This window comes from Rhagoletis zephyria, unplaced genomic scaffold (genome assembly GCF_001687245.7).
Source record: "Rhagoletis zephyria isolate East Lansing unplaced genomic scaffold, Rhagoletis_zephyria_1.1 Rzeph_scaffold_00838, whole genome shotgun sequence".
In the NCBI taxonomy this organism is placed as follows: domain Eukaryota; kingdom Metazoa; phylum Arthropoda; class Insecta; order Diptera; family Tephritidae; genus Rhagoletis; species Rhagoletis zephyria.
The window spans coordinates 128,829-150,300 of NW_016157922.1; the positions used below are offsets into that span (position 1 = coordinate 128,829).

Here is a 21,472-nt window from a genome sequence, read left to right on the forward strand (position 1 = left end):
TAAGGGTTGAGTGAGCAAACATTGTGGAGCACAACCGACTGTCTCATAAATGCCAACCACTACATTCATGCAGCTGTCTATTAATTATTATGTCAGTGAGATTTTCAGTTGCCCTGTCGATATCATTCTTGGTCCAAATAAGAATTTGCGGGTCAATGTGCAAACTGACATAATATTTGTATTTTACCCAGTTTGTGTGCTTACTTTAAGAGTTTGTTTTTATTTTTATTCAACATTGATAATGTCATGGGACAGGGAGAATGATCTGTAAAGAGATCAAATAATGTTTCTGTATTAACATGGTGTCTCGCAATACACTTTGTTACACCAAAGTCAATAAGATCGATTATCTTTTGGGGGTCAGAGGGCCAATACGTTGGCTGATCAGTAGAGAAGACGTCAAATCCTCTGTTCTGGATTACTTTATATAGATTTCTGTTCTTTAGTGTAATCAATTTAGACCCCGAATGTACGTTTGGCATTGTAATCTCCTGCTACAATATACTTATTGCCAAACTTTAGGAAAAGGTCATTAAATTGCTTTTCTGTTATGTTATAACGAGGGAGCAGTATATGGTATAGTATAGTATAGTATAGTATAGTATAGTATAGTATAGTATAGTATAGTATTAGTATGTTATATTAAAAAGTTTTTTTATTTAATTGTTTTATAATCCACCTTGAAGTTTGGCGGAAAAATGCAAAAAACCAATTTTGAGGGCTTTTTGACCTTTTTTCAGTAGTAGGATCAATGGGGACTTTTTACATTACATTTAAAATGGTGTTCCCACAACTCCTATTAATTTTTAGCTTCATGCGAATTATCGTAAGCTTACCTCCATTCATTGAGCTAACTTGACTGGGCTTTAATAGTAACTTTCACGAATGCAATTTAATTGAAATATGATTTTTTCATTTGAATTTGATATGAAAACTGACAGAAGGAAAACCATTATTTTACACTTAAAGTTATATTTGCACTTCCTCATTGTGTTTTCTATAGTTATGAGAATGTATAGCAATTCAACAGCAGTTTAAGATTTTTTTTGGCGCAGGTTAAATTTGTAAAACATAGCTTTGATTAAACTTTCTCTATTTATTATTTTAGAGAATCTGACGCTGGAACGTACACTGTGAAAGCAGCAGCTGGCGTTGAGAGTACAACATGCTCGGCACAATTGGCAGTGGGCCAAGGTGAGTAGAAATTTATAAATTTACTAGTAAGCCCTGGCAGACGCTGTCCTGCTACACATAGATATCGTCGCCTGGGTAAAAGATTGCCGTAAGCGCAATTTTGATGATTTTTAGTTATAGATACAGTTATGATTTTGAAATAAGGTCTTTCGATTGGTGTTATCAGTTTCTAGATATCTCCTTTAGTTTCCGAGATATTGACTAAACGTTTTTCGATAATTTAGTAAAAATTTACCTAGTGAAGCAGTAATATTGAACTAATCAATATCTTAAAAATGGCGTTCTCCATTTTTGGATAACTCTTTTAGTTTCCGAGATATTGAGTAAAAAGTGTCGTTAATTTAGTAGAAATTTTTATCACATTTTGTCGTATTTCATACAATGTGGCTGCCAAATTGTGGACAAATGACGCTTACGACAAAATTTTACTAAAGAAAATCCTTCATAAACTCAAAACTAATTAATAATAAACATTTAAAATTAAATAATTTAAGAATTTTGTGGACTAGTAACATTTTCAGAGACCTTGGAGAAAATCTATCTTCGCGTTTTTGAGAAATTGCATTCCAAACTTCAATCGCGATTTCCCACAACCTGCCGAAATTACATACGACAATCTTTTACCCAGGCGACGATATGTATATAGGCAGGTTACATGCATCGTAGATATTATGGGTCTTCACACCAAAGCTTGGTACTCGGTGTTCGGTATTTTTTCCCATGTATTTTGTTTGTGTAACACTATTTTACACAAACAAAATACATTAGAAAAAATTACCGGACACCGAGTTACCGAATACCGAGCTCGATGTGAAGAGCAATATTGTTTCTTACGTTTCATTTGATAACGAAATTTAAAAAATATTGTCATTATTGTTCAATTCGTTTGAAAAAAAACCATCTCTGGTTACGGTTCAAACATCAGCCAGGGGAATGGATAACATTGGATGGTGTCCAAACGTTAAATTTTTTGTTGCTGTTTATATGCGCATGTTTATATGTATAAATCAGAGCTCGAAAATAACCGTCACCAAGTGTCTCGTATGGTGTTTACCACTGACACAAACACTTAGGGACACTAATTTCGATACGATACGATACCATATCGATATTTTTGCCATTCGATACCGATACTTTTTACTCGATAGTTTTCAAACGATATTTTTTGGAATCGAGTAACAGAACCTTTGTATCGTATCGAATCGTAAATGTACAATACAAAGTTTATAGGGGTCTTCCCTTAAACTCGTAAAAGGTTCGTAAAGCTCGTAAATTTACTAGTCTCGCAAAAGAACTGTCAAAATTTGTATGGAGCTCTATTTACGAGCCCCTCGTAAAATTAAGAGGTAAAATTGATGCGCAAATGACCTCGTAAACTTCAGTGTTGCCGAGGGGCCGAAATTTTTATACAAAATATAAATATAAATAAATGTATGATAAAATAATGAAAATATATTAAAAAAATTTATAAGCGAATAAAATGAACGAATTTCATCCGCTAACTGTATTTACTTAGATTTTTTGCTAATTTTCGGAATTTTTAATTGTATTTTAACCAAAAGTGATAGAGACAAGATGGCGGTATGTAATGGAAAATACTACGAAACAAAAATTGCTTCACGAAATCCTGGCTGATCTGTCAAACAGACACTTTACGCAACTATTTACAACTTTTCATAAAGGGGGCGTTCCCATAAAAGCCTCGTAAACTTACGAGTTTTACGTGCTTAAGGAAAATCCGCGTGGCGTGACGAAATGTTAAAAAAATTGAAATCGTCAACATTTAAAAACTCTGGGAATTGGGCAAGATTATTTGTATAATTTTTATTTGTTAATATTTTAAATATTTAAAGTTAATTTTCCAAGTTACAAAATATAAAAATCTTTCCTCCTTTTTTATTAGCCGAAGTATCTGACGTGATGTTGCATGACGTTACGTTACTAAAATTTCCATTTAAACTTTTTTGTTAATATTGTTATTAAACTAATTTTTAACGCAAATAAAACATGCATTTCATGTCGAATATATATTTTTATTTTGACTTCAGCGCTACCTAGTTGTTCAATTTTTTGCAAACCTAGGTCGTGCCATGACCTTCCCCTGGAAACGCCCATAAATATGTCTATACTTTGGAACTTATATGAAAAGCAATATGAATATGTTTTTGGCCTTAAAGAGCACAAATGTGTACTATCTTACTTAAGTTGGCACGAGGCGGGATTTCGACCCATGCCTTCGGTGATGTTAAGTAACACACTTACCTCAACGTAAGCAACCACTTATTAAAGTGCAAAATTGTTCATTCTTTATTAGAAAATGAGACCAATATTCAGATTTAATTTTTTGAATTTGGTATTGATATTTGGAATATCGAGTCTTTTTATCCCAATATTAATCGGTACCCGATGTTTTTACAGCGATATTTTAAATGAGTATTATATCAATACTATACTATAAGTAAAGAATGTCAAGCTGAGTAGACGTGTTTGTCGGTGCGCTGCAGCTGTATATTTATTCCGAGTGTTTGATCAATTGTTTGCGTTTAAAGTGATAGCGGGTCTCACTGAAATATCTCTACACCTCATATCGAGTAGGTCTGCTGCAATAGTTATATTATTTTCAATCGTCGCAATTTAATTCCAAATAAAAATAAATATGACAACAAGTGTTATTGCTTAAAAAATTAATCTTTTTTATTTTATTTAACGTTTAGAAACTTTTTTAATTCATTTTTTTTCAAATTCAGTTTCTCAAATTTTTTCTTTTCCCTGTTTCAAAATTTTTTTTTTCATTTCGTTAACTTTTAGAAAACTTATTGCTAACCAATAAATATAATAACGCTATTGGCACATCTTTCAATTAATAATAATAATAATAATAATATAATAATAGATTGGTGCTTACATATATGTTAGTGTTTGGCCGAGCTTCTGCTCCGATTTGTGGCGTGCGCCTTGATGTTGTCACACAAAGCGGAGGGACCTACAGTTTTACGCCGACTCCGAACGGCGATTGTATTTTTATGATGTAGGATGCCGTAATTTAACAATACACATCCGCTCTGTTCAATAAATCTTTTCATTCTGCTTGAAATACAAATTTTCACAATACAGAAAAACTTATTCGTTCACTTCCCTTTTCAACGAGTGACGTACGCATGCTCCCCTTTTACATACATTCAACAACGAGTTACACAAGTTTACGCCCCCTTGAACTAAGTATTTACATACACACATACATTTATCAGAATGAAACATAAAAAGTATTTTACAATATAAGAACATATAAACCAGAACAAGACAACATTCAACAAAACAATCAGACATGAAACACAAATACATACATATAGGGGAAATGTGAATGAGAGTGTGATAACGAACTTTTATGTCGGATCATTTGAAACACAGATCACTACAAAACATCATGCACAAGTACAAAATAATACAGTACACTACCATACATGCTACAATTCGGCCATCCTGACAATTGAGATCTCCTGATCTCCTCATTCACCTTGATTCTGCCTATTTCCACCAAACCACGGCCGCAAATTTCCTATTGCCCATACTCCAATATAAAGTGTCCTGGATTGCTGAAAACCTTCAACATCCTTCACCACGTAACGATCATTTTTTAACACTCGAGCTATCATGTATGGACCTTTAAACTTTGGAATTAACTTTTTCAACACACCAATGTGAGAATCGAAATTTTTCAACATCACGTAATCCCCCTCCTTAAATATGTTCGGAGCCTTCCGCTTGCTATTTACATACTCTTCATTGTATTTTTGCAACTTCTTTTCATTTTCTGCTGCACTAACCCTAATATCCCCAAAAGACCTTTGTTCCTGACATTGGACCTCGTCAACTAAATTTTCTCTCAACAAATCTAGTACTTTCCCTCGCAGCTTAACCCCAAATAACATTACACTAGGATACTCTTTTATAGTTCTATGTAAAGTGTTGTTTAAAGAAAATTGAACCGTTTCTACTACATTGTCCCAGTAAACATTTTTATCCGAACTTGAAAGTTTTGCAATCATAGGACATATGTTTCTATTTACCCTCTCAACTTGGCCATTTGCTTGTGGTGACCCTGTAGCCATCTTAACATGTTTAATATTTTCTTCTTTCAAAAAATTCAAAAATTCAACCGAAGTAAAGCAGCTACCCCTATCAGCCACTATTGTTTTGGGACGGCTATACGATCGACAATAATCTTTTAATACACGTACTACCTCTCTAGTTTTTGTTGTTTTTGTCGGATATAATTTTACAAACTTTGTAAACGCATCCACCACAACTAGTATATATTTCAATGCTCTTGAACTATCAACCGGTCCAAAATGGTCTATATGTACCACCTCAAAAGGTATACTTCCTTTTGGTATAGTATGCAAAAATCCTTCTTCTCGACCATGTTTAGCTGAAATTGTTATACACTGCAAACAATTTTGTGTATGATTCGTAATTTTTTGTTTCATCTGAGGAAACCAGTAACTTTTCGAAATAATGTCCATTGTTTTGTCTATCTCTAAATGCCCCATGCCGTCATGGTATTTATATAACACATGGTTTTCCATATCTTCTGGAAGATAAAATAAAACCGATTCCTTCTCTTTTTTCCTATAAATCACACCATTACGCATTTCATATAAACAATGTTCAGTTTTCTCTAATAGGTCACGCAACTCTTTTAACTTCCGATCCTTGTTTTGACAAATAATCATATTCTCCTCAAGTGTATTACATTCTAAAACTAAGATATTATTACAACGGCTAAGCGCGTATACGTGTTGCATACGACTGCCTGATCGATGTTCCAATACATAATCATAATTTTGAAGTTCTAGCGCCCACCTTGCTATTCTTGGGTTCATTTCTTTTTTATTTAAAGTTAAAATTAATGTATTACAGTCCGTAATTATTTTAAATTTCAAACCTTGCGAATAAACTCTAAACCATTTGAGTGCATAAATTATTGATAAAGTTTCAAGCTCAAAACTATGATATTTCGACTCTGCTTCACTAGTTCTTTTAGAAAAATAAAACACCGGATGCATTTTCTCTTCTTTTTTCCGTTGCATCAAAATAGCCCCAAATCCTACACAACTTACATCACAATGCAACTCTGTCTCATCATTCGGATCATACAAAGCTAAAATAGGCGACTCCAACAGCTTTTTCTTAAGCTTTTCAAAGCATAACAATTCAATTTCACCAAACTGAAACTTTTTATCTTTCTTCGTTAAATCATATAACGGCTTTGCAATTAACGAAAAATCTTTCACAAACCTCCGAAAATACGAACAAAGCCCAAGAAAACGCTGAACAGATTGTAGCTTGGTAGGAACTGGAAAACTTTTAATTGCCTCAAGGCCTTTGTCATCTGCCCTAAAGCCATCTTCTGTAATAGTATATCCGAGATATTTTACCCGACTTACCAAAAACTCACACTTATCTAACCTAAGCTAACTTTCGAAAAACTTCCGCTAAAATTTTGAAATGCTCTTCTACGCTTTCTGTCGCTATCATTATATCATCCAAATATATAATGACCTTATTCAGTCTTATCATATCCGAAAATACCTTATTAACAAACCTTTGNATCCATTGTTTTGTCTATCCCTAAGTGCCCCATCACGTCGTGGTATTTATATAACACATGGTTTTCCATATCTTCTGGAACATAAAATAAAACCGATTCCTTCTCTTTTTTCCTATAAATCACACCATTACGCATTTCATATAAACAATGTTCAGTTTTCTCTAATAGGTCACGCAACTCTTTTAACTTCCGATCCTTGTTTTGACAAATAATCATATTCTCCTCAAGTGTATTACATTCTAAAACTAAGATATTATTACAACGGCTAAGCGCGTATACGTGTTGCATACGACTGCCTGATCGATGTTCCAATACATAATCATAATTTTGAAGTTCTAGCGCCCACCTTGCTATTCTTGGGTTCATTTCTTTTTTATTTAAAGTTAAAATTAATGTATTACAGTCCGTAATTATTTTAAATTTCAAACCTTGCGAATAAACTCTAAACCATTTGAGTGCATAAATTATTGATAAAGTTTCAAGCTCAAAACTATGATATTTCGACTCTGCTTCACTAGTTCTTTTAGAAAAATAAAACACCGGATGCATTTTCTCTTCTTTTTTCCGTTGCATCAAAATAGCCCCAAATCCTACACAACTTACATCACAATGCAACTCTGTCTCATCATTCGGATCATACAAAGCTAAAATAGGCGACTCCAACAGCTTTTTCTTAAGCTTTTCAAAGCATAACAATTCAATTTCACCAAACTGAAACTTTTTATCTTTCTTCGTTAAATCATATAACGGCTTTGCAATTAACGAAAAATCTTTCACAAACCTCCGAAAATACGAACAAAGCCCAAGAAAACGCTGAACAGATTGTAGCTTGGTAGGAACTGGAAAACTTTTAATTGCCTCAAGGCCTTTGTCATCTGCCCTAAAGCCATCTTCTGTAATAGTATATCCGAGATATTTTACCCGACTTACCAAAAACTCACACTTATCTAACCTAAGCTAACTTTCGAAAAACTTCCGCTAAAATTTTGAAATGCTCTTCCACGCTTTCTGTCGCTATCATTATATCATCCAAATATATAATGACCTTATTCAGTCTTATCATATCCGAAAATACCTTATTAACAAACCTTTGAAATGTTGACGGAGCATTCCTTAACCCAAATGGCATTCTCAAAAATTCAAATTGCCCCAGCGGGGTTATGAAAGAAGTAAACTTAATCGAATCAGGATCCATAAAAATATGAAAAAATCCATTTTTCAAGTCTAACTTGGTAAAAACCTTCTTATGTACTAACCTATCAAGTAAATCATCAATCAGCGGTATCGGATAATTATCTTTAACTGTCACTTTGTTAAGAGTCCTAAAGTCAACACACATCCTGAGATCACCAGTTTTCTTACGAACTAAAACGATTGGTGATACAAACTCAGATGCACTTGGCCTAATAATGTTTTTCTCCAAATACTCATCTAACAATTTCTGAAGTTCATTATTTTCACTATATGATAAGCGTCGAGGTGGGCAACTAAACGGTTTAACACTATTCAACGTCAGTTTCATCTGATTTTTGACCTTTGGTTCTGGCAAGCGTGGCCACTTAATGTAATACTTTTCAAACAAATCATTAAGTTCCATTTGGTCTGAAAAACTAGCATTTTCCCCCACTTTAAGGTTGACGTCATGATGTTCGCTTGGCGAAACTACCATCAACAATCTATCAAATAAAAATTCACCATTGATCCTCTCATTATCATCGCACACACTTTCATTAACACCTCCCACACTTTCATTAACATCTTTTAACAAAATTTCATCATTGTCTTCATATTCCTCTAATTTTGTGTTTCCCTCTTTAACAGAATCATTTTCCTTTTCTTTACTTTTGCAATCTTTATCACTACTATCATTCTCCAAAATTTTCAAGTCCCCACAATTTTTACACTCAAATTTTGATTCACCCTGACCATTCACTCTTTCCAATTCAATATTTTCACCATAATCTCTTAATATCTTAAATCCACAAATTTTAAAAAAATGTCTACCCAAGACTGCTTCATAGACCATTGTCCTATCAGCTACTATGATAAAAGTTATTGCAAATTCTTTTCCATACAACAAGATGGAAGACAAAAATTTTCCATAGGTTTCAACCTTCAATTTATTTAAACCAAAAAATTCTGAATTAACATTTGGAAATAAATTAATATTAATTTCGCCAGGAACACTGGACTTTCGAATAAAACTGATAGGACTTCCGGAATCTATTAAACAGTCTAAGGAAAAACATAAATTACCATAACGTCTTACTATAAATGTAAAAGATCTTACATATTCATTCCCCTCCAAACAATTGACTGCTTTCTTACGATCTGGACACTCACCAACACGATGCGTCTTACTCCCACAGGCATAACAAGCTCCCTTTTCCCTAGCAGGTTTTCGGCACTCTGACGCATAGTGACCCAACGAATTGCAGTTATAACATCTCACATCAGCATTCTTTGTAACTGATATAGCTGAAGACTTTACCACCGCTATTTTCTGCTTAACTTTTGAATATGCTTGCAATAACTGCGCCTTATTAGAGTAAGACTGCAGATAACCCTGAATGCGTAATTGTTCATCAGCAATACCATCTATAATGTACTCCACCAACTCTTCCTCTTCCAATTTCAACGGATTTGCCAGCATCACCTTGTCATTATAATATTCATTAAAACTCTCCTTCTGCTGCCACTTACGCATCTCAAACTTTCTACGCAAGATTAGTTTGCTGTGTATTGTACCGAACACTTCCTTTAATTCGGTAACCAACTGCACAAAACTTTCAAGTAAAAAATTCGGCTTTGAATACAGCCATTGCTGTGCCTTGCCTTTTAACTTCCCAAATAATAGCAAACGCATAGTATCCTCATCAACTGCAAACATAACTCTCATATTTTCAATTTGTGTAACCCAGACGTCAACACTAGCNCCAAATAATAACAAACGCATAGTATCCTCATCAACCGCAAACACAACTCTCATATTTTCAATTTGTGTAACCCAGACGTCAACACTAGCATCACCATTATACTCCGGCACCAATCCTTTTAAATTGTCAACTGACCTGCTTACTGGGTTATTCAGCTCACGACGCGGCAGCGCTGCACCTGCACTCTCACCGATACTCGAAAGTCTGCGCAAAAACTCATTCTCCCTAACTAAAAACTCCTTCTCACGCTTTAACAACTCTGCCTCCCGTTGTAAAAANTCTGCACTCTCACCAAAACTCGAAAGTCTGCGCAGAAACTCATTCTCCCTAACTAAAAACTCCTTTTCACGCTTTAACAACTCTGCCTCCCGTTGTAAAAACAAAACGCCAACTTCAGCAGCACCACCATTATCATACCTTTCATGGCCTGCAACATTTGTTTGCTGCTTAGAAGTAAGGGCTGCATTTTCATTTTCTTGAAGCACTTGTACCTCGTCTGTTTCACTCTCAGCATCACCTTCTACCCCAGAATGAACAATGGGACAAACACCACGCTGATTTTTAGGCACTTCACTAACCCGCAGCGCAAGTGTAGCTTTGCATCCTGACGTGGGCAATTTTAATTGCCTCAACCACTCCCGCAGTTGAACCAAAGAATAATCTTTACGCAAATTGGTTCTTCCATATCAATAAATTAATTTTTTTTATTTTCTCTTTTGCTTAAACTTTCTTCTATATCTTCTCGTATACACTCCTTTTACAATCTTTATATTTTAGTTCCTCTACTTTCCTCCTTCAATTCTTGACAGGATACTCGGTGCTTTCTTGAACTCCTTACAGGACACAAATTTTCTTTTTCGTTTTTCTTTAAACTTGCATTTTTCGTCTTTAAAATTATTTAAATTTGCAGCTGCGCATCGGGTCCATATAATTTTTAATCCTCAGTTTTATATTTTTAAATATTTTATGTTTTAGCTTTTATAAAAAACAAAAAAAAATAATCACAATTTTCAGGAAGGCTCGGAAGGATCGCTCAATCCCTACTTCTGAACTGTAGGATGCCGTAATTTAACAATACACATCCGCTCTGTTCAATAAATCTTTTTATTCTGCTTGAAATACAAATTTTCACAATACAGAAAAACTTATTCGTTCACTTCCCTTTTCAACGAGTCACGTACGCATGCTCCCCTTTTACATACATTCAACAACGAGTTACACAAGTTTACGCCCCCTTGAACATAAGTATTTACATACACACATACATTTATCAGAATGAAACATAAAAAGTATTTTACAATATAAGAACATATAAACCAGAACAAGACAACATTCAACAAAACAATCAGACAAGAAACACAAATACATACATATAGGGGAAATGTGAATGAGAGTGTGATAACGAACTTTTATGTCGGATCATTTGAAACACAGATCACTACAAAACATCATGCACAAGTACAAAATAATAGAGTACACTACCATACATGCTACAATGAGAAGCTGTTTTTCATGGCAGAAATACACTCGGAGGTTTGCCATTGCCTGCCTAGGGACGACCGCTGTTAAGAAAAAACCTTTTTTCTATATTTTTGCGATATTGCTTTGACCAGGGTTTGAACCCAGGTGCTGCGGAGTGGAAGCGCGCACTGCTTACCACTACACCACAGCGGCCGACATCTTTCAATTAGTCATTAGAAAAACAGAAAAGCTTTCAAGATAGTTGCCGGAATATAAAGAATTTTGTCTCTCGAAAGACTGCGGTGAGTTGAAAGACAGATGCCAGAATTGGCCTGTTATTGGTTTTGTTTGTCTTTTAGCAAACAGTTTCTAAAAAATTAATTAATCAAATAAAATTGTTTCCTTTTTAAAGCATAAATCAAAATAAAATTAGATAAAAAAAGCAACAAAATTCAATAAAAATTTAACAAGAAGAACTCAAACTCGGATCTCTCGAATGGCACGCCAGTGCTCTGCTCACTCAGCCATTGCATCTGTTGAGCGAGTGCGCGCAAAATGATATAAATACTTATTTTTATATTTAACTAGATCGCCCTCACCCGCTTCGCTGAGTGTATGAAATTTTTGCGTCCTACATTGAGTAAAATTTATTTCAAGGAAACTCAATTCAAAAACAGGAGGTTTAAAATTTGTTTAACCATCTTCAAAATATTTTCAAACTAAAACTTTCTTAAACTTCTCACTTGTCATACTTTTTCTACTCAATTGAGATTTTAAACAGATGGAAACCCTTTACATGTAGTTCTGAAATTAAACCCTTTTAAAATCGTTTTGATTGATTCCCATATTGTATTAATTCATTTAAATTTTTGAATAGTTTGAATTTAACCTTTTAAACAGTTGGCAACCTTTTTAAACCTCTTTCGTCTAACACTCATATTGTGATACATATTCAAAACCATTTCGATTCATACCAATCTATACCAATATATATTTTGAAAGCCGTTTTTTGTGTTCGCAAAGCTCGAGAACGGCCCAACCGATTTTTTTGAAATTTCCGAAACCTGATTCAGACGTGGAACCTCCCATAAAAACCGAATTTTTCATACCGAATATCTCTGGAAATGTTCATGGTAGAGTACTGGAACTTGGTATGGAGATATATGAAATCAATCTTATACTCCTGGAGAAAAACGGGCTATTTGAAAAGAGGCCGTGGCGCCGTACAAACGTATATATAATTCAAATGTGAAATCCTCCTAAATTCTCGGACGGATTTTAACGAAATTTTTTGTGAGTTTTTGAGTAACTCTGTAACTCTCTGGATAGTGTAGATTCACTAATTGACCCGCCAGTTGGCACTAGAGTTAAATTATTACTAAAAATCTTATTGATGATNAGCCCTCATCCGTGAGTAGAGAATGATTTTATATGTCTCCATACCAAGTACCAGTAATCTACCAAAAATATTTCCTGAAAAATGCAGTATGAAAAATTCCGTTTGTATGGGAGGTGCCACGCCCTCTTGTCTAATCGAGATTAAATGTATCCAATATTTTAAGTTGGGCTAAATAACAGCAGTGTACAAAATTTCATGATGATCGGTTGAATAGTTTAAGCGTGAAAGCGTAGCAAACAAACAAACTCAGTTTCGGATTTATAATATTAGTAAGGATTTCAAACTGAACGAAAAAAGTGAGTGATGCCACAAAAATAAAGGGCCGCAACTGGGGCCATATTTAAATTTTTCATTTAATAATTTTTTACTCTGAGAGGAAACATTAATTGACAGTTTTAACGATCATTAGTTAAGTGCCCGTTAGAGCTAGTTTAAGGAACGTTTCTGAGAGCGGCTGTAAGTATTTTTAAAAACGTTGCCACGTTTGATCTGTGGACCCTTTGTTTTAAAGTATATTCCTTTTAATATTGATATTTCAGTATAAATGTCATCAATGTTGAAACATTTCTTTCTTAAAAATTACAGAAATATATTTATATTTATAATTGAAGAAATCTAGTATTTTTGCATATTATATTTTTTTCCAACAGTATATAGTACGCAGACCCAAAAATAGTACAATACTATATATTATAGTACGGTTGGAAACCCTACCTAGACCTTCAATATGTTCAACTTTCATCCAAATACTTAGAGGTCGCGCACAGAGGTGGCCGACATGAAATGCCTCATATTGCAGTTTATATCGTCTAAAGGTATTTGCTTTGTAAAATCAATAGTTGCGCGTATGATAAAGCTCAATTTATTCTTCGCTAAGATAATCGAATGTAGAACTATTTTCTAATTATGAAATATTAAATAATTGGTCTCTAATTAATAAATAATAGATCTGTTTACAAGATGAACAAGCTCATCAAGAATGTTTATTATTTTTTCGTTGTTTTAGTTAAATAGTTTTTAGAATACATTCTTTAAAAAAAAATATCTTTTAAATATTTCCCATGTTTTACTACCTCTATTTGCATTGCCAAAATGGGGATACCAAAAAAGTGAGGTATTAACTGATATCACCTTGTTTATTCCACCAAGTGTACAGACTATTTAGCAAATATTTACGACTTGGTTCGGCCGATAAATAAGCGAGTGCAAATCGTAAAACGCAAAACTATATGGAAAACGGAAGCCCGGCTGATATAAATTTCGAATGAAAATTGTAAAATTCAATGATGTTATTGAACACGCAACATTCTTAAACAATAGAAAGCATTTCAAATAGAACAAGTAAGAAAGTATAAGTTCGGGTGGAGTCAAACATTAAATACCCGGCGCAAGTATTAAATATATGTTTTTCACCTTTCCGAAAGCTACCGCACTTGGTAAGCCGGGGTATATAAATTTTGAGTAAATTAGCGTCCTTAAATTTCGAAATATTGAAGTTTCAAGCATTTCTGAAATTTACCGTTGTATGAAAGGCGGCCATAATTTTAGTCCGATTTCAATAATTTTCAGTGCTTTGCTTTCATGTGGCAAGCACAATAACCATACCGACTGTGGTACAAATTAGTAGAACGGTTACCGAGATACATACATGTGATCATAAGTGGGCGGTGGCCACGCCCATTTTCCAAGGTTTTATCATAAACGTATTTCTTGGTAAAGAATTGTCGCAAGCATCAATTTTGAATAAATTTCGTATTTCTCGAAATTAGCGTTATATGGGATGTGGGCGTGGTAATTGTCCGATTTTAAAAATTTTCAGCCATTTGGTATGCTATACCAAGGCCAACAACTGTGCCAAGTTTGGAATAAATTTGTGTAGCGGTTACCAAGATATACACATGTATATGGCTACGCCCATTTTCCAAAAGTTTTTGATATTCTTATTTTTCGTTTAAAAGTTATTTTAAATATCAATTTTGAGCGAATTATCTTCAGCAGTTACTAAAATATCGCAGTTTTCGTATTTCTGAAAATTACTGTTATATGGGAGGTAGCCGTGGTTATTATCCGATTTTGCTCATTTTCAATACCATCCGTCCTACGCTCGAAAGAAGTACACGTACCAAGTTTCGTTAAGATATCTCAATTTTTACTCGAGTTATCGTGTGCACAGACGGACGGACGGACAGACATGGCTAAATCGACTTCTCTATTCATTCTGAGCATTTATAAAAACACTTTAACGTCAGGAAGTCAAACTTAAGTTTTAATAATATATATTTTATTTTTTTTAGTTTCAGGACATGACGAAACAGAAACAAATGTTGCGCCGGTTTTCCTTGTGCAGTTGAAAGATGCTGAAATGTTGGAAAATACACATTTCCGGTTTATGATCAAGGTGATGGGCGATCCAAAGCCACGAGTGAAATTGTAAGTTTGTTTTAAATGATATAAATAGTTATACATACATAAATATGTATGTACATATGACTAAGAAAAATATAAAAAAATATTTAAATTAATTCTTCATGTCACTTTCCATTTCGAATTGTGATGGAATGACCAATTCCTACAAAAGGCTCTAGTCTGTTAAACTCAGAGCTTCGAAAAGGAATCACAGGAGCAGTTATACATGTAAAGTGATTTTCTAAAATAGCTTTCAATTTCCGTAAACCGAAAATTGGAAAATTACTTTTTGGCTATTCCGTCGGCGATTGCAGAAAATTTTACATTCAACTGGATTAATAATAATAATAATAGATTGGCGCTTACACATATGTTAGTGTTTGGCCGAGCTTCTCCTCATCTTCCTTCAACTGGGTTACCAGACATTTTATTACGTACGCGTAAAAATGAAATTTTTTATTTGATTACCGTTTCAAAATGTTCGTATTTAAATCAAGTGAAAAGTGTTCAAAATTGAATATTACCATTATACATACACTGCGTATAATATAAATATTCAATTCAAATACGCCCGTATTAAAATGAAGCATTTTTCACTGCACGGATGGCGCTTCGCACGTCTCGGATGCTTTTTCATATGTAATTAAGAAAGTATATGTATACAAAGCATGCACAGCGGTGACAACACACACACATATAGTATGTTCCTTTGAACTTCGGACTAAAGCCTGTGGAACTGTCAAACTACAATTTTACTGTCTCAAGTGAGAGTAAGAGGAGAACAGTTGCAGAAGTGCACGGGAACGCAAAAAGCACTATTTCCTGTAAAAACGTCAGTCGGTTTGTTCAAATGTCATTGGTACAACATTGATTTGGCTGAAATATCACTAAATAATTATTAAAATCTATACATATTCAAATATTCCGTTGTTTACTTCCATTTTTTTTACAAATATAAGATTCTTTGCTTTCACCGTTTTCTGTTTTTGTTTGCACATGCAAATCAGCTGATCGTTTGACACTTTTCTTGAACTTACAGGATAAAAAACTGCGGACTAAATCCTGTAACTTCTGACCAGGAACAGTTGATCAGTTACTCTCTCAAAAGTGTACCGGTTTTATGTCAATAGGAACGACTTCCTGTAAGTTCTGACTAAATCCTGTAAACGGGACTGCTATTGGAACAGACTAATACATGGTACATGCTCATATGTACAAATGCACTAATCGCTCGCTGTGATGTTGATTCAAACCAGGGTAGCCAACCCATTTTTGAGAATTCCTCGATTTCGACTATGNCATGGTACATTAGGGTGGCTCTTATATAAAACTTTTTAATTTTTTTTATAATTTTTCGAAGGCTGCCCTTTAGTTTGGTTCCATTCTATAAAAAAAAAGAGCTCTGTGGAATTTGGTGTCAATCGGATAAGGGTAAGGTGTGCCCCNGATTCAAACCAGGGTAGCCAACCCATTTTTGAGAATTCCTCGATTTCGACTATGAAATTCCCCGATTTCGACTATGAAATTCCCCGATTTCGCCCGATGTTTCGTAAAATTCCCCACCTCATTATTAAAAAAAAATAAAAATTTTTTATCTTGATATATTGCTGGCCTTTCTGTTTATTTTATTTCTAAATGTAATTTATCTATCTATCTATCTATCTATATGTTAATAAATGTGAATGTCTGTTTGCTTATTACCTTACAACTTTTGAACCACGACACAGAATCGCACGAAACTTTGCACACTTATTTGTTTTTACCCCGGGAAGGTTATAGGTGTGGTTTTGGGTGCGGAGTGTGGCACCTCCCATAGGCCTTGCAAATTTTTAATCAGCTATAACTTCGGAATCATAAGTCAAAAGAGCTTGAAATTTGGTACGAAGACATGTCTATGGTAGGCGCTTATAATATCTAAGTTTATAAAAGGGGGTGTGGCACATCCCAAAGGCGTGGAATTTTCTATCAGCTATAACTTCGGAGCAATAAGTCACATGAACTTGAAATTTGGTATGCAGACATATCTATGGTAGGTGCTTATAGTAAGGTATATATATGTAAGTGAGTTTGAAAAAGGGGGCGTGGCAAATCTCATAGTCGTGAAATTTTTAATCAGCCATAGATGCCGTAGGCCACATAATTTTTAAATTTGGTATGCAGATATATCTATGGTAGGTACTTATAGTAACATAACATAAGCGTGGAATTTTTTATCAGCCATAACTTCGAACCACAGGTCACATGACCCTTTTAATTTTTTCTGATATGCCTTTCGAATTTAAGAGACTTCAGTTTCCAGTTCCGTTAGCTTTTTCAATGGCAATAAACAAGAATGCCTTAAAATAAAACCCACTTTATCGAAAAAAAAATGTATGATAATTGTATTGGAAAATGCATTTATGTTAATAGATGCTTTCAAGTATTAAAAACATGCGGTGAAATAATATTAGGTAATATTAAATATTACAACATTTCTACTATTATATAATTTATTGGAGATATTTTAATGTACATAAATAAAAACACCTGCTGTGCCTAAAATTATTACTGCATTTCAGTCAATAAAACCCAGGCTATACCATATTCTGATTACACGGCTAGAGTAAAATTAGAGCAGAATAAATATAACATCTTTACATTCCGACTACATAACATTGTAGCGAACGGACGTGTTTCTAATCGCTCCGCTAATAGACTCGGAAAAAAGTGTATTGAAGCCGGTACTTGTACTTGTTTTCGTGCGAATTTCACATACAGTGACTAGCTTTGAATAGTGATCGATTTTTTAAATCGATTTAGTGACTCTAACAAGAAAAAAATAATAATAATAATAACAATAATTCAATTTGCTTATAATAAAATCAGCAATCTAACACTTTATCATGCCTTGTGAATGTGGACACAAAGTTGAGCGTACTCAGAACAAAGTGCAGTGCGCTAAGTGCATTGACTCTTTTCACTTGGATTGTGTCGGTTTGCGTTTGTCTGATCTGGATTTGCTGCATAATGCAGGTAGGCAGTATTTATCGTCGTCAGTCACTTCGCTCACCTCCCCCATCGGCCTTCTCAGATGTATGTACTACTGCTGACGAAGCTGTTGGTAACTACGAGCCAGGCTATCTGAGTCAGGATTTGGATATAACTCAACAGCAGGCCGAAGATGTAAATACGCACGAAATAACCCTATGGGCTGTTTTCAACGAAATAGCAACGTTAAGAGCGGAGAACGCACGCGTACTTAGTCTTGTAACTGCTCTGTATGAAGACACGATTGAGAGAATACAAAGGTTGAGCCGATCTCGGACCGCTATTCCTCTCTTAACGAATTTGACAGAATCGTTGTTTGCATGACGTCACACTTGTGCAACTTGTTTACGTTTTCCTTGCAACATTTTTTCTTCTTCTTCCATTCTTGCTCACGTTTTGGCATTTCTCTCTCGCAATTGCACCAGTGTGACGTCACACAAAAGTTATTCTCAAAAATCCTCTCTGATCGGCGCAATCTTGTATTCTATCATTCTTGGTATGAAGATAAGAATACTCTTGCTAAAACTACTAAAGATCTTCGTACAGAGCTATGCTCTTTGCAAAGTAAGCTCCACGATAAAGAGTGTGCCATTTCATCGCTGACTGATGAGGTCCAAAGCCTTCGCACGCATATACGCGACTTTCTTAACACAAAGCAAAAGGCGAACAGTTACATAAAAGAGACGATTGAGAAAATACAAAGGTTGCGCCGATCTCGGACCGCTATTCCTCTCTAAATACTGCTGCCGCGGGCGTCAACGACTTCGATGCTAGTTCTACTGCGCGTACTCTTAATACGCCCACGCATAGAATCTCTTGCTCTGCCGCCTCTGCTAGTGTTGCTGATACGAGCGCGAGTACGAACCCATCTGCTTGTGTTGCTGTTTCTCCCTCCGCTTTGGCACCCATGGCATATTCGACTCAGGCAGCGGCCTCGGCTAGTAACACTGTGAAGCAAGGCGATCAAAACATCGATAATAATCATAGCTCAGACAGCGTTGTTGAAAACAAAACGAATGATAAACATAAACATGGGGTGCGTGTTGTTGGTGCTAACAAAACCTCTGAACTGGGCGTCGCCTCTCACTTCTAATGGCTACATTTGTTTTCCTTTCTACAAGTTGAACCAGAAGAGATAATCAACTATGTGGCCAGACATGCAGGCATTGACAAGCAAACGTTATCATGCTTCAAGCTCATTAAACGGGATGTATCGACGGACTCCCTGACGCGGGTTAATTTTAAGCTGGGTGTCACGGAATCACTTTTCGGAAAGTTACTGAACGCAGAGATTTGGCCCGCCAACGTCACCGTTCGCCCCTTTAATTTTTCCCCGAAACAGAGAAGTCATGAGCCTGCTGCGTAACCGATTCGGATACTTATCCTAATCGCATAACACCCAATATCCAAAATACAACTTCACAACCCCGTACATCTTATAAATCTGAGCTAAATGTTTACTTTCATAACGCCGGCGGCCTACGTACAAAAACAAACTCAATGTATCTAGCAACGTCAGAGCACATATATGATATTATCATCTTAGTTGAGACATGGTTGACAGCAGATTTTCTCTCGTCCGAACTTTTCAATGCCCATTATGAAGTGTACCGAAGAGACCGGGTTTTACACTCGGGTGTTACAAGAGGTGGAGGGGTTCTCATTGCGGTGTCACCTAAATTCGCTAGCCGTGAAGTGGGTCTTATGCAAACAGACACTCTCACCGAGCAAATGTGTGTTGCTGTTAATATTGGAGATCCACGTGAAGATGGAGTAAATGAGATAATGTTTGTCATTAGTTATATTCCGCCCAATAGCGACTACGTAATGTACCAAACCCATATTAGCAACATAAATGCCCTAGTAAGTTCTTTACAGCCCTTCCAGGCACCTTGTATTATGGGAGACTTCAACTTAGGTAACATTCAATGGATATTTAATGTTCAAGATCTCATTTTAACTCCATTCAACTTAAAACAAGATTCAAAATGTCTACTATGCGACTCTTTATATTCGCTCAACTTATTTAAAATAAATAATATCGCCAACGATCTCGATAGAATATTAGATTTAGTTTTCATAAGTAATGATCTAGTCTATAAGATCTTAAGATGCGACTCACCTCTGACTTATGAATCTGTTCATCATAAGGCCCTAGTGATTAGTTTTTCTTTTTATAGATTCAACAGTGCTCCTTCTACTATAACTTCGCCAAGGCCAATTATGTTGCCATAAACAACTTCTTCGACTCAATAAATTGGCATAAGATCTTAAAACACTTGGATTTAATAAATATGTACATTACTTTCAAAATAGCTGTCGAAGAATGCTTAAGTCTTTACGTCCCTATACACACAAGAAAAAGAAAATTCAGTTTGCCGTGGTATAACCATAGATTGTTAAAGCTGAAATACCAAAAAAATAAAGCATACAAAAAGTTCAAAAGAACCTTGTCCATAAAAGATAAGGGAATTTTTCTTCAGCTCAGAAAGGAATTCGGGACCCTATCTAGGTTCTTGCACAAAACCTACATAAAATCGATGGAGTCTAAAAACAAAAGTAACTCTAAGTCTTTTTGGATATTTTATAACTCCAAATGCAAAACGAACGGCATCCCCAAATCGATGGAATATAAAGGATCTATTTCAACCTCTGCCCGAGAGCCTTCCAACTTGTTTGCGAACTTTTTTGGTCACGTATATGAAAGGTTTAAAAATACTGAAATTTTGCTCCAAATCGTTTCAATTACAGCAGGTAGCTAACATCGGTATCGGAAATAGAGGTTTTTGAGGGTCTATTAGAGTTAGACGCCTCAAAAGGAGCAGGTTACGATCTCCTGCCACCCTGCTTCTTTAAAAACTGCGCTAACACACTGTTCATACCTCTCACTCTAATTTTTAATAAAAGCCTTGACTCAGGTACTTTCTTAGATGAGTGGAAAATGGCTTTCATTGTACCTATTTTTAAATCGGGCTTAAGGAATCTGGTAGAAAACTATAGACCAATCGCTAAACTCTCAATAATTCCAAAATTACTAGACAAGCTGGTATATAAATACTTATTCTCCGCTTTCAAGCACCGGCATGCAGCAGCATGGTTTCTATCCTGGAAGGTCTACAAGTACCAACCTCGCTATTTTTTCAAATTTCGCTTTGGACGCAATAGAGAATGGATCTCAGGTCGATGTTTTCTAGACAGACTTCACTAAGGCTTTCGACAGTTTAGACCATGACCTACTTATCGCCAAATTGGGGATGATGGGAGTTCATTACATCGCTTTAACTTGGCTTGAGTCCTACTTGAAGAACAGGAAGTTAATAGTCAAAGTTGGTGACAGTCTCTCTCAATTTCAGTTACTTCTGGTGTACCCCAAGGTAGCCATCTAGGCCCATTACTCTTCACTATCTTTATTAATGATGTCGTTAGGGTCTTAAAACT

General features: G+C 35.2%; 1 protein-coding gene across 1 annotated transcript in view; it reads left to right on the forward strand.

The window, feature by feature from the left end:
* The window catches only part of LOC108361757 (uncharacterized), a gene marked incomplete at both ends in the record, with an annotated part of 179,513 nt that overhangs the window by 125,302 nt on the left and 32,739 nt on the right, over positions 1-21,472 (forward strand). Inside the window, 2 exons of the mRNA XM_017614494.1 lie at positions 1,109-1,194; positions 14,896-15,031. Coding sequence (XP_017469983.1) covers positions 1,109-1,194; positions 14,896-15,031 — 222 coding nt within the window. The remainder of the gene's footprint in view (positions 1-1,108; positions 1,195-14,895; positions 15,032-21,472) is intronic.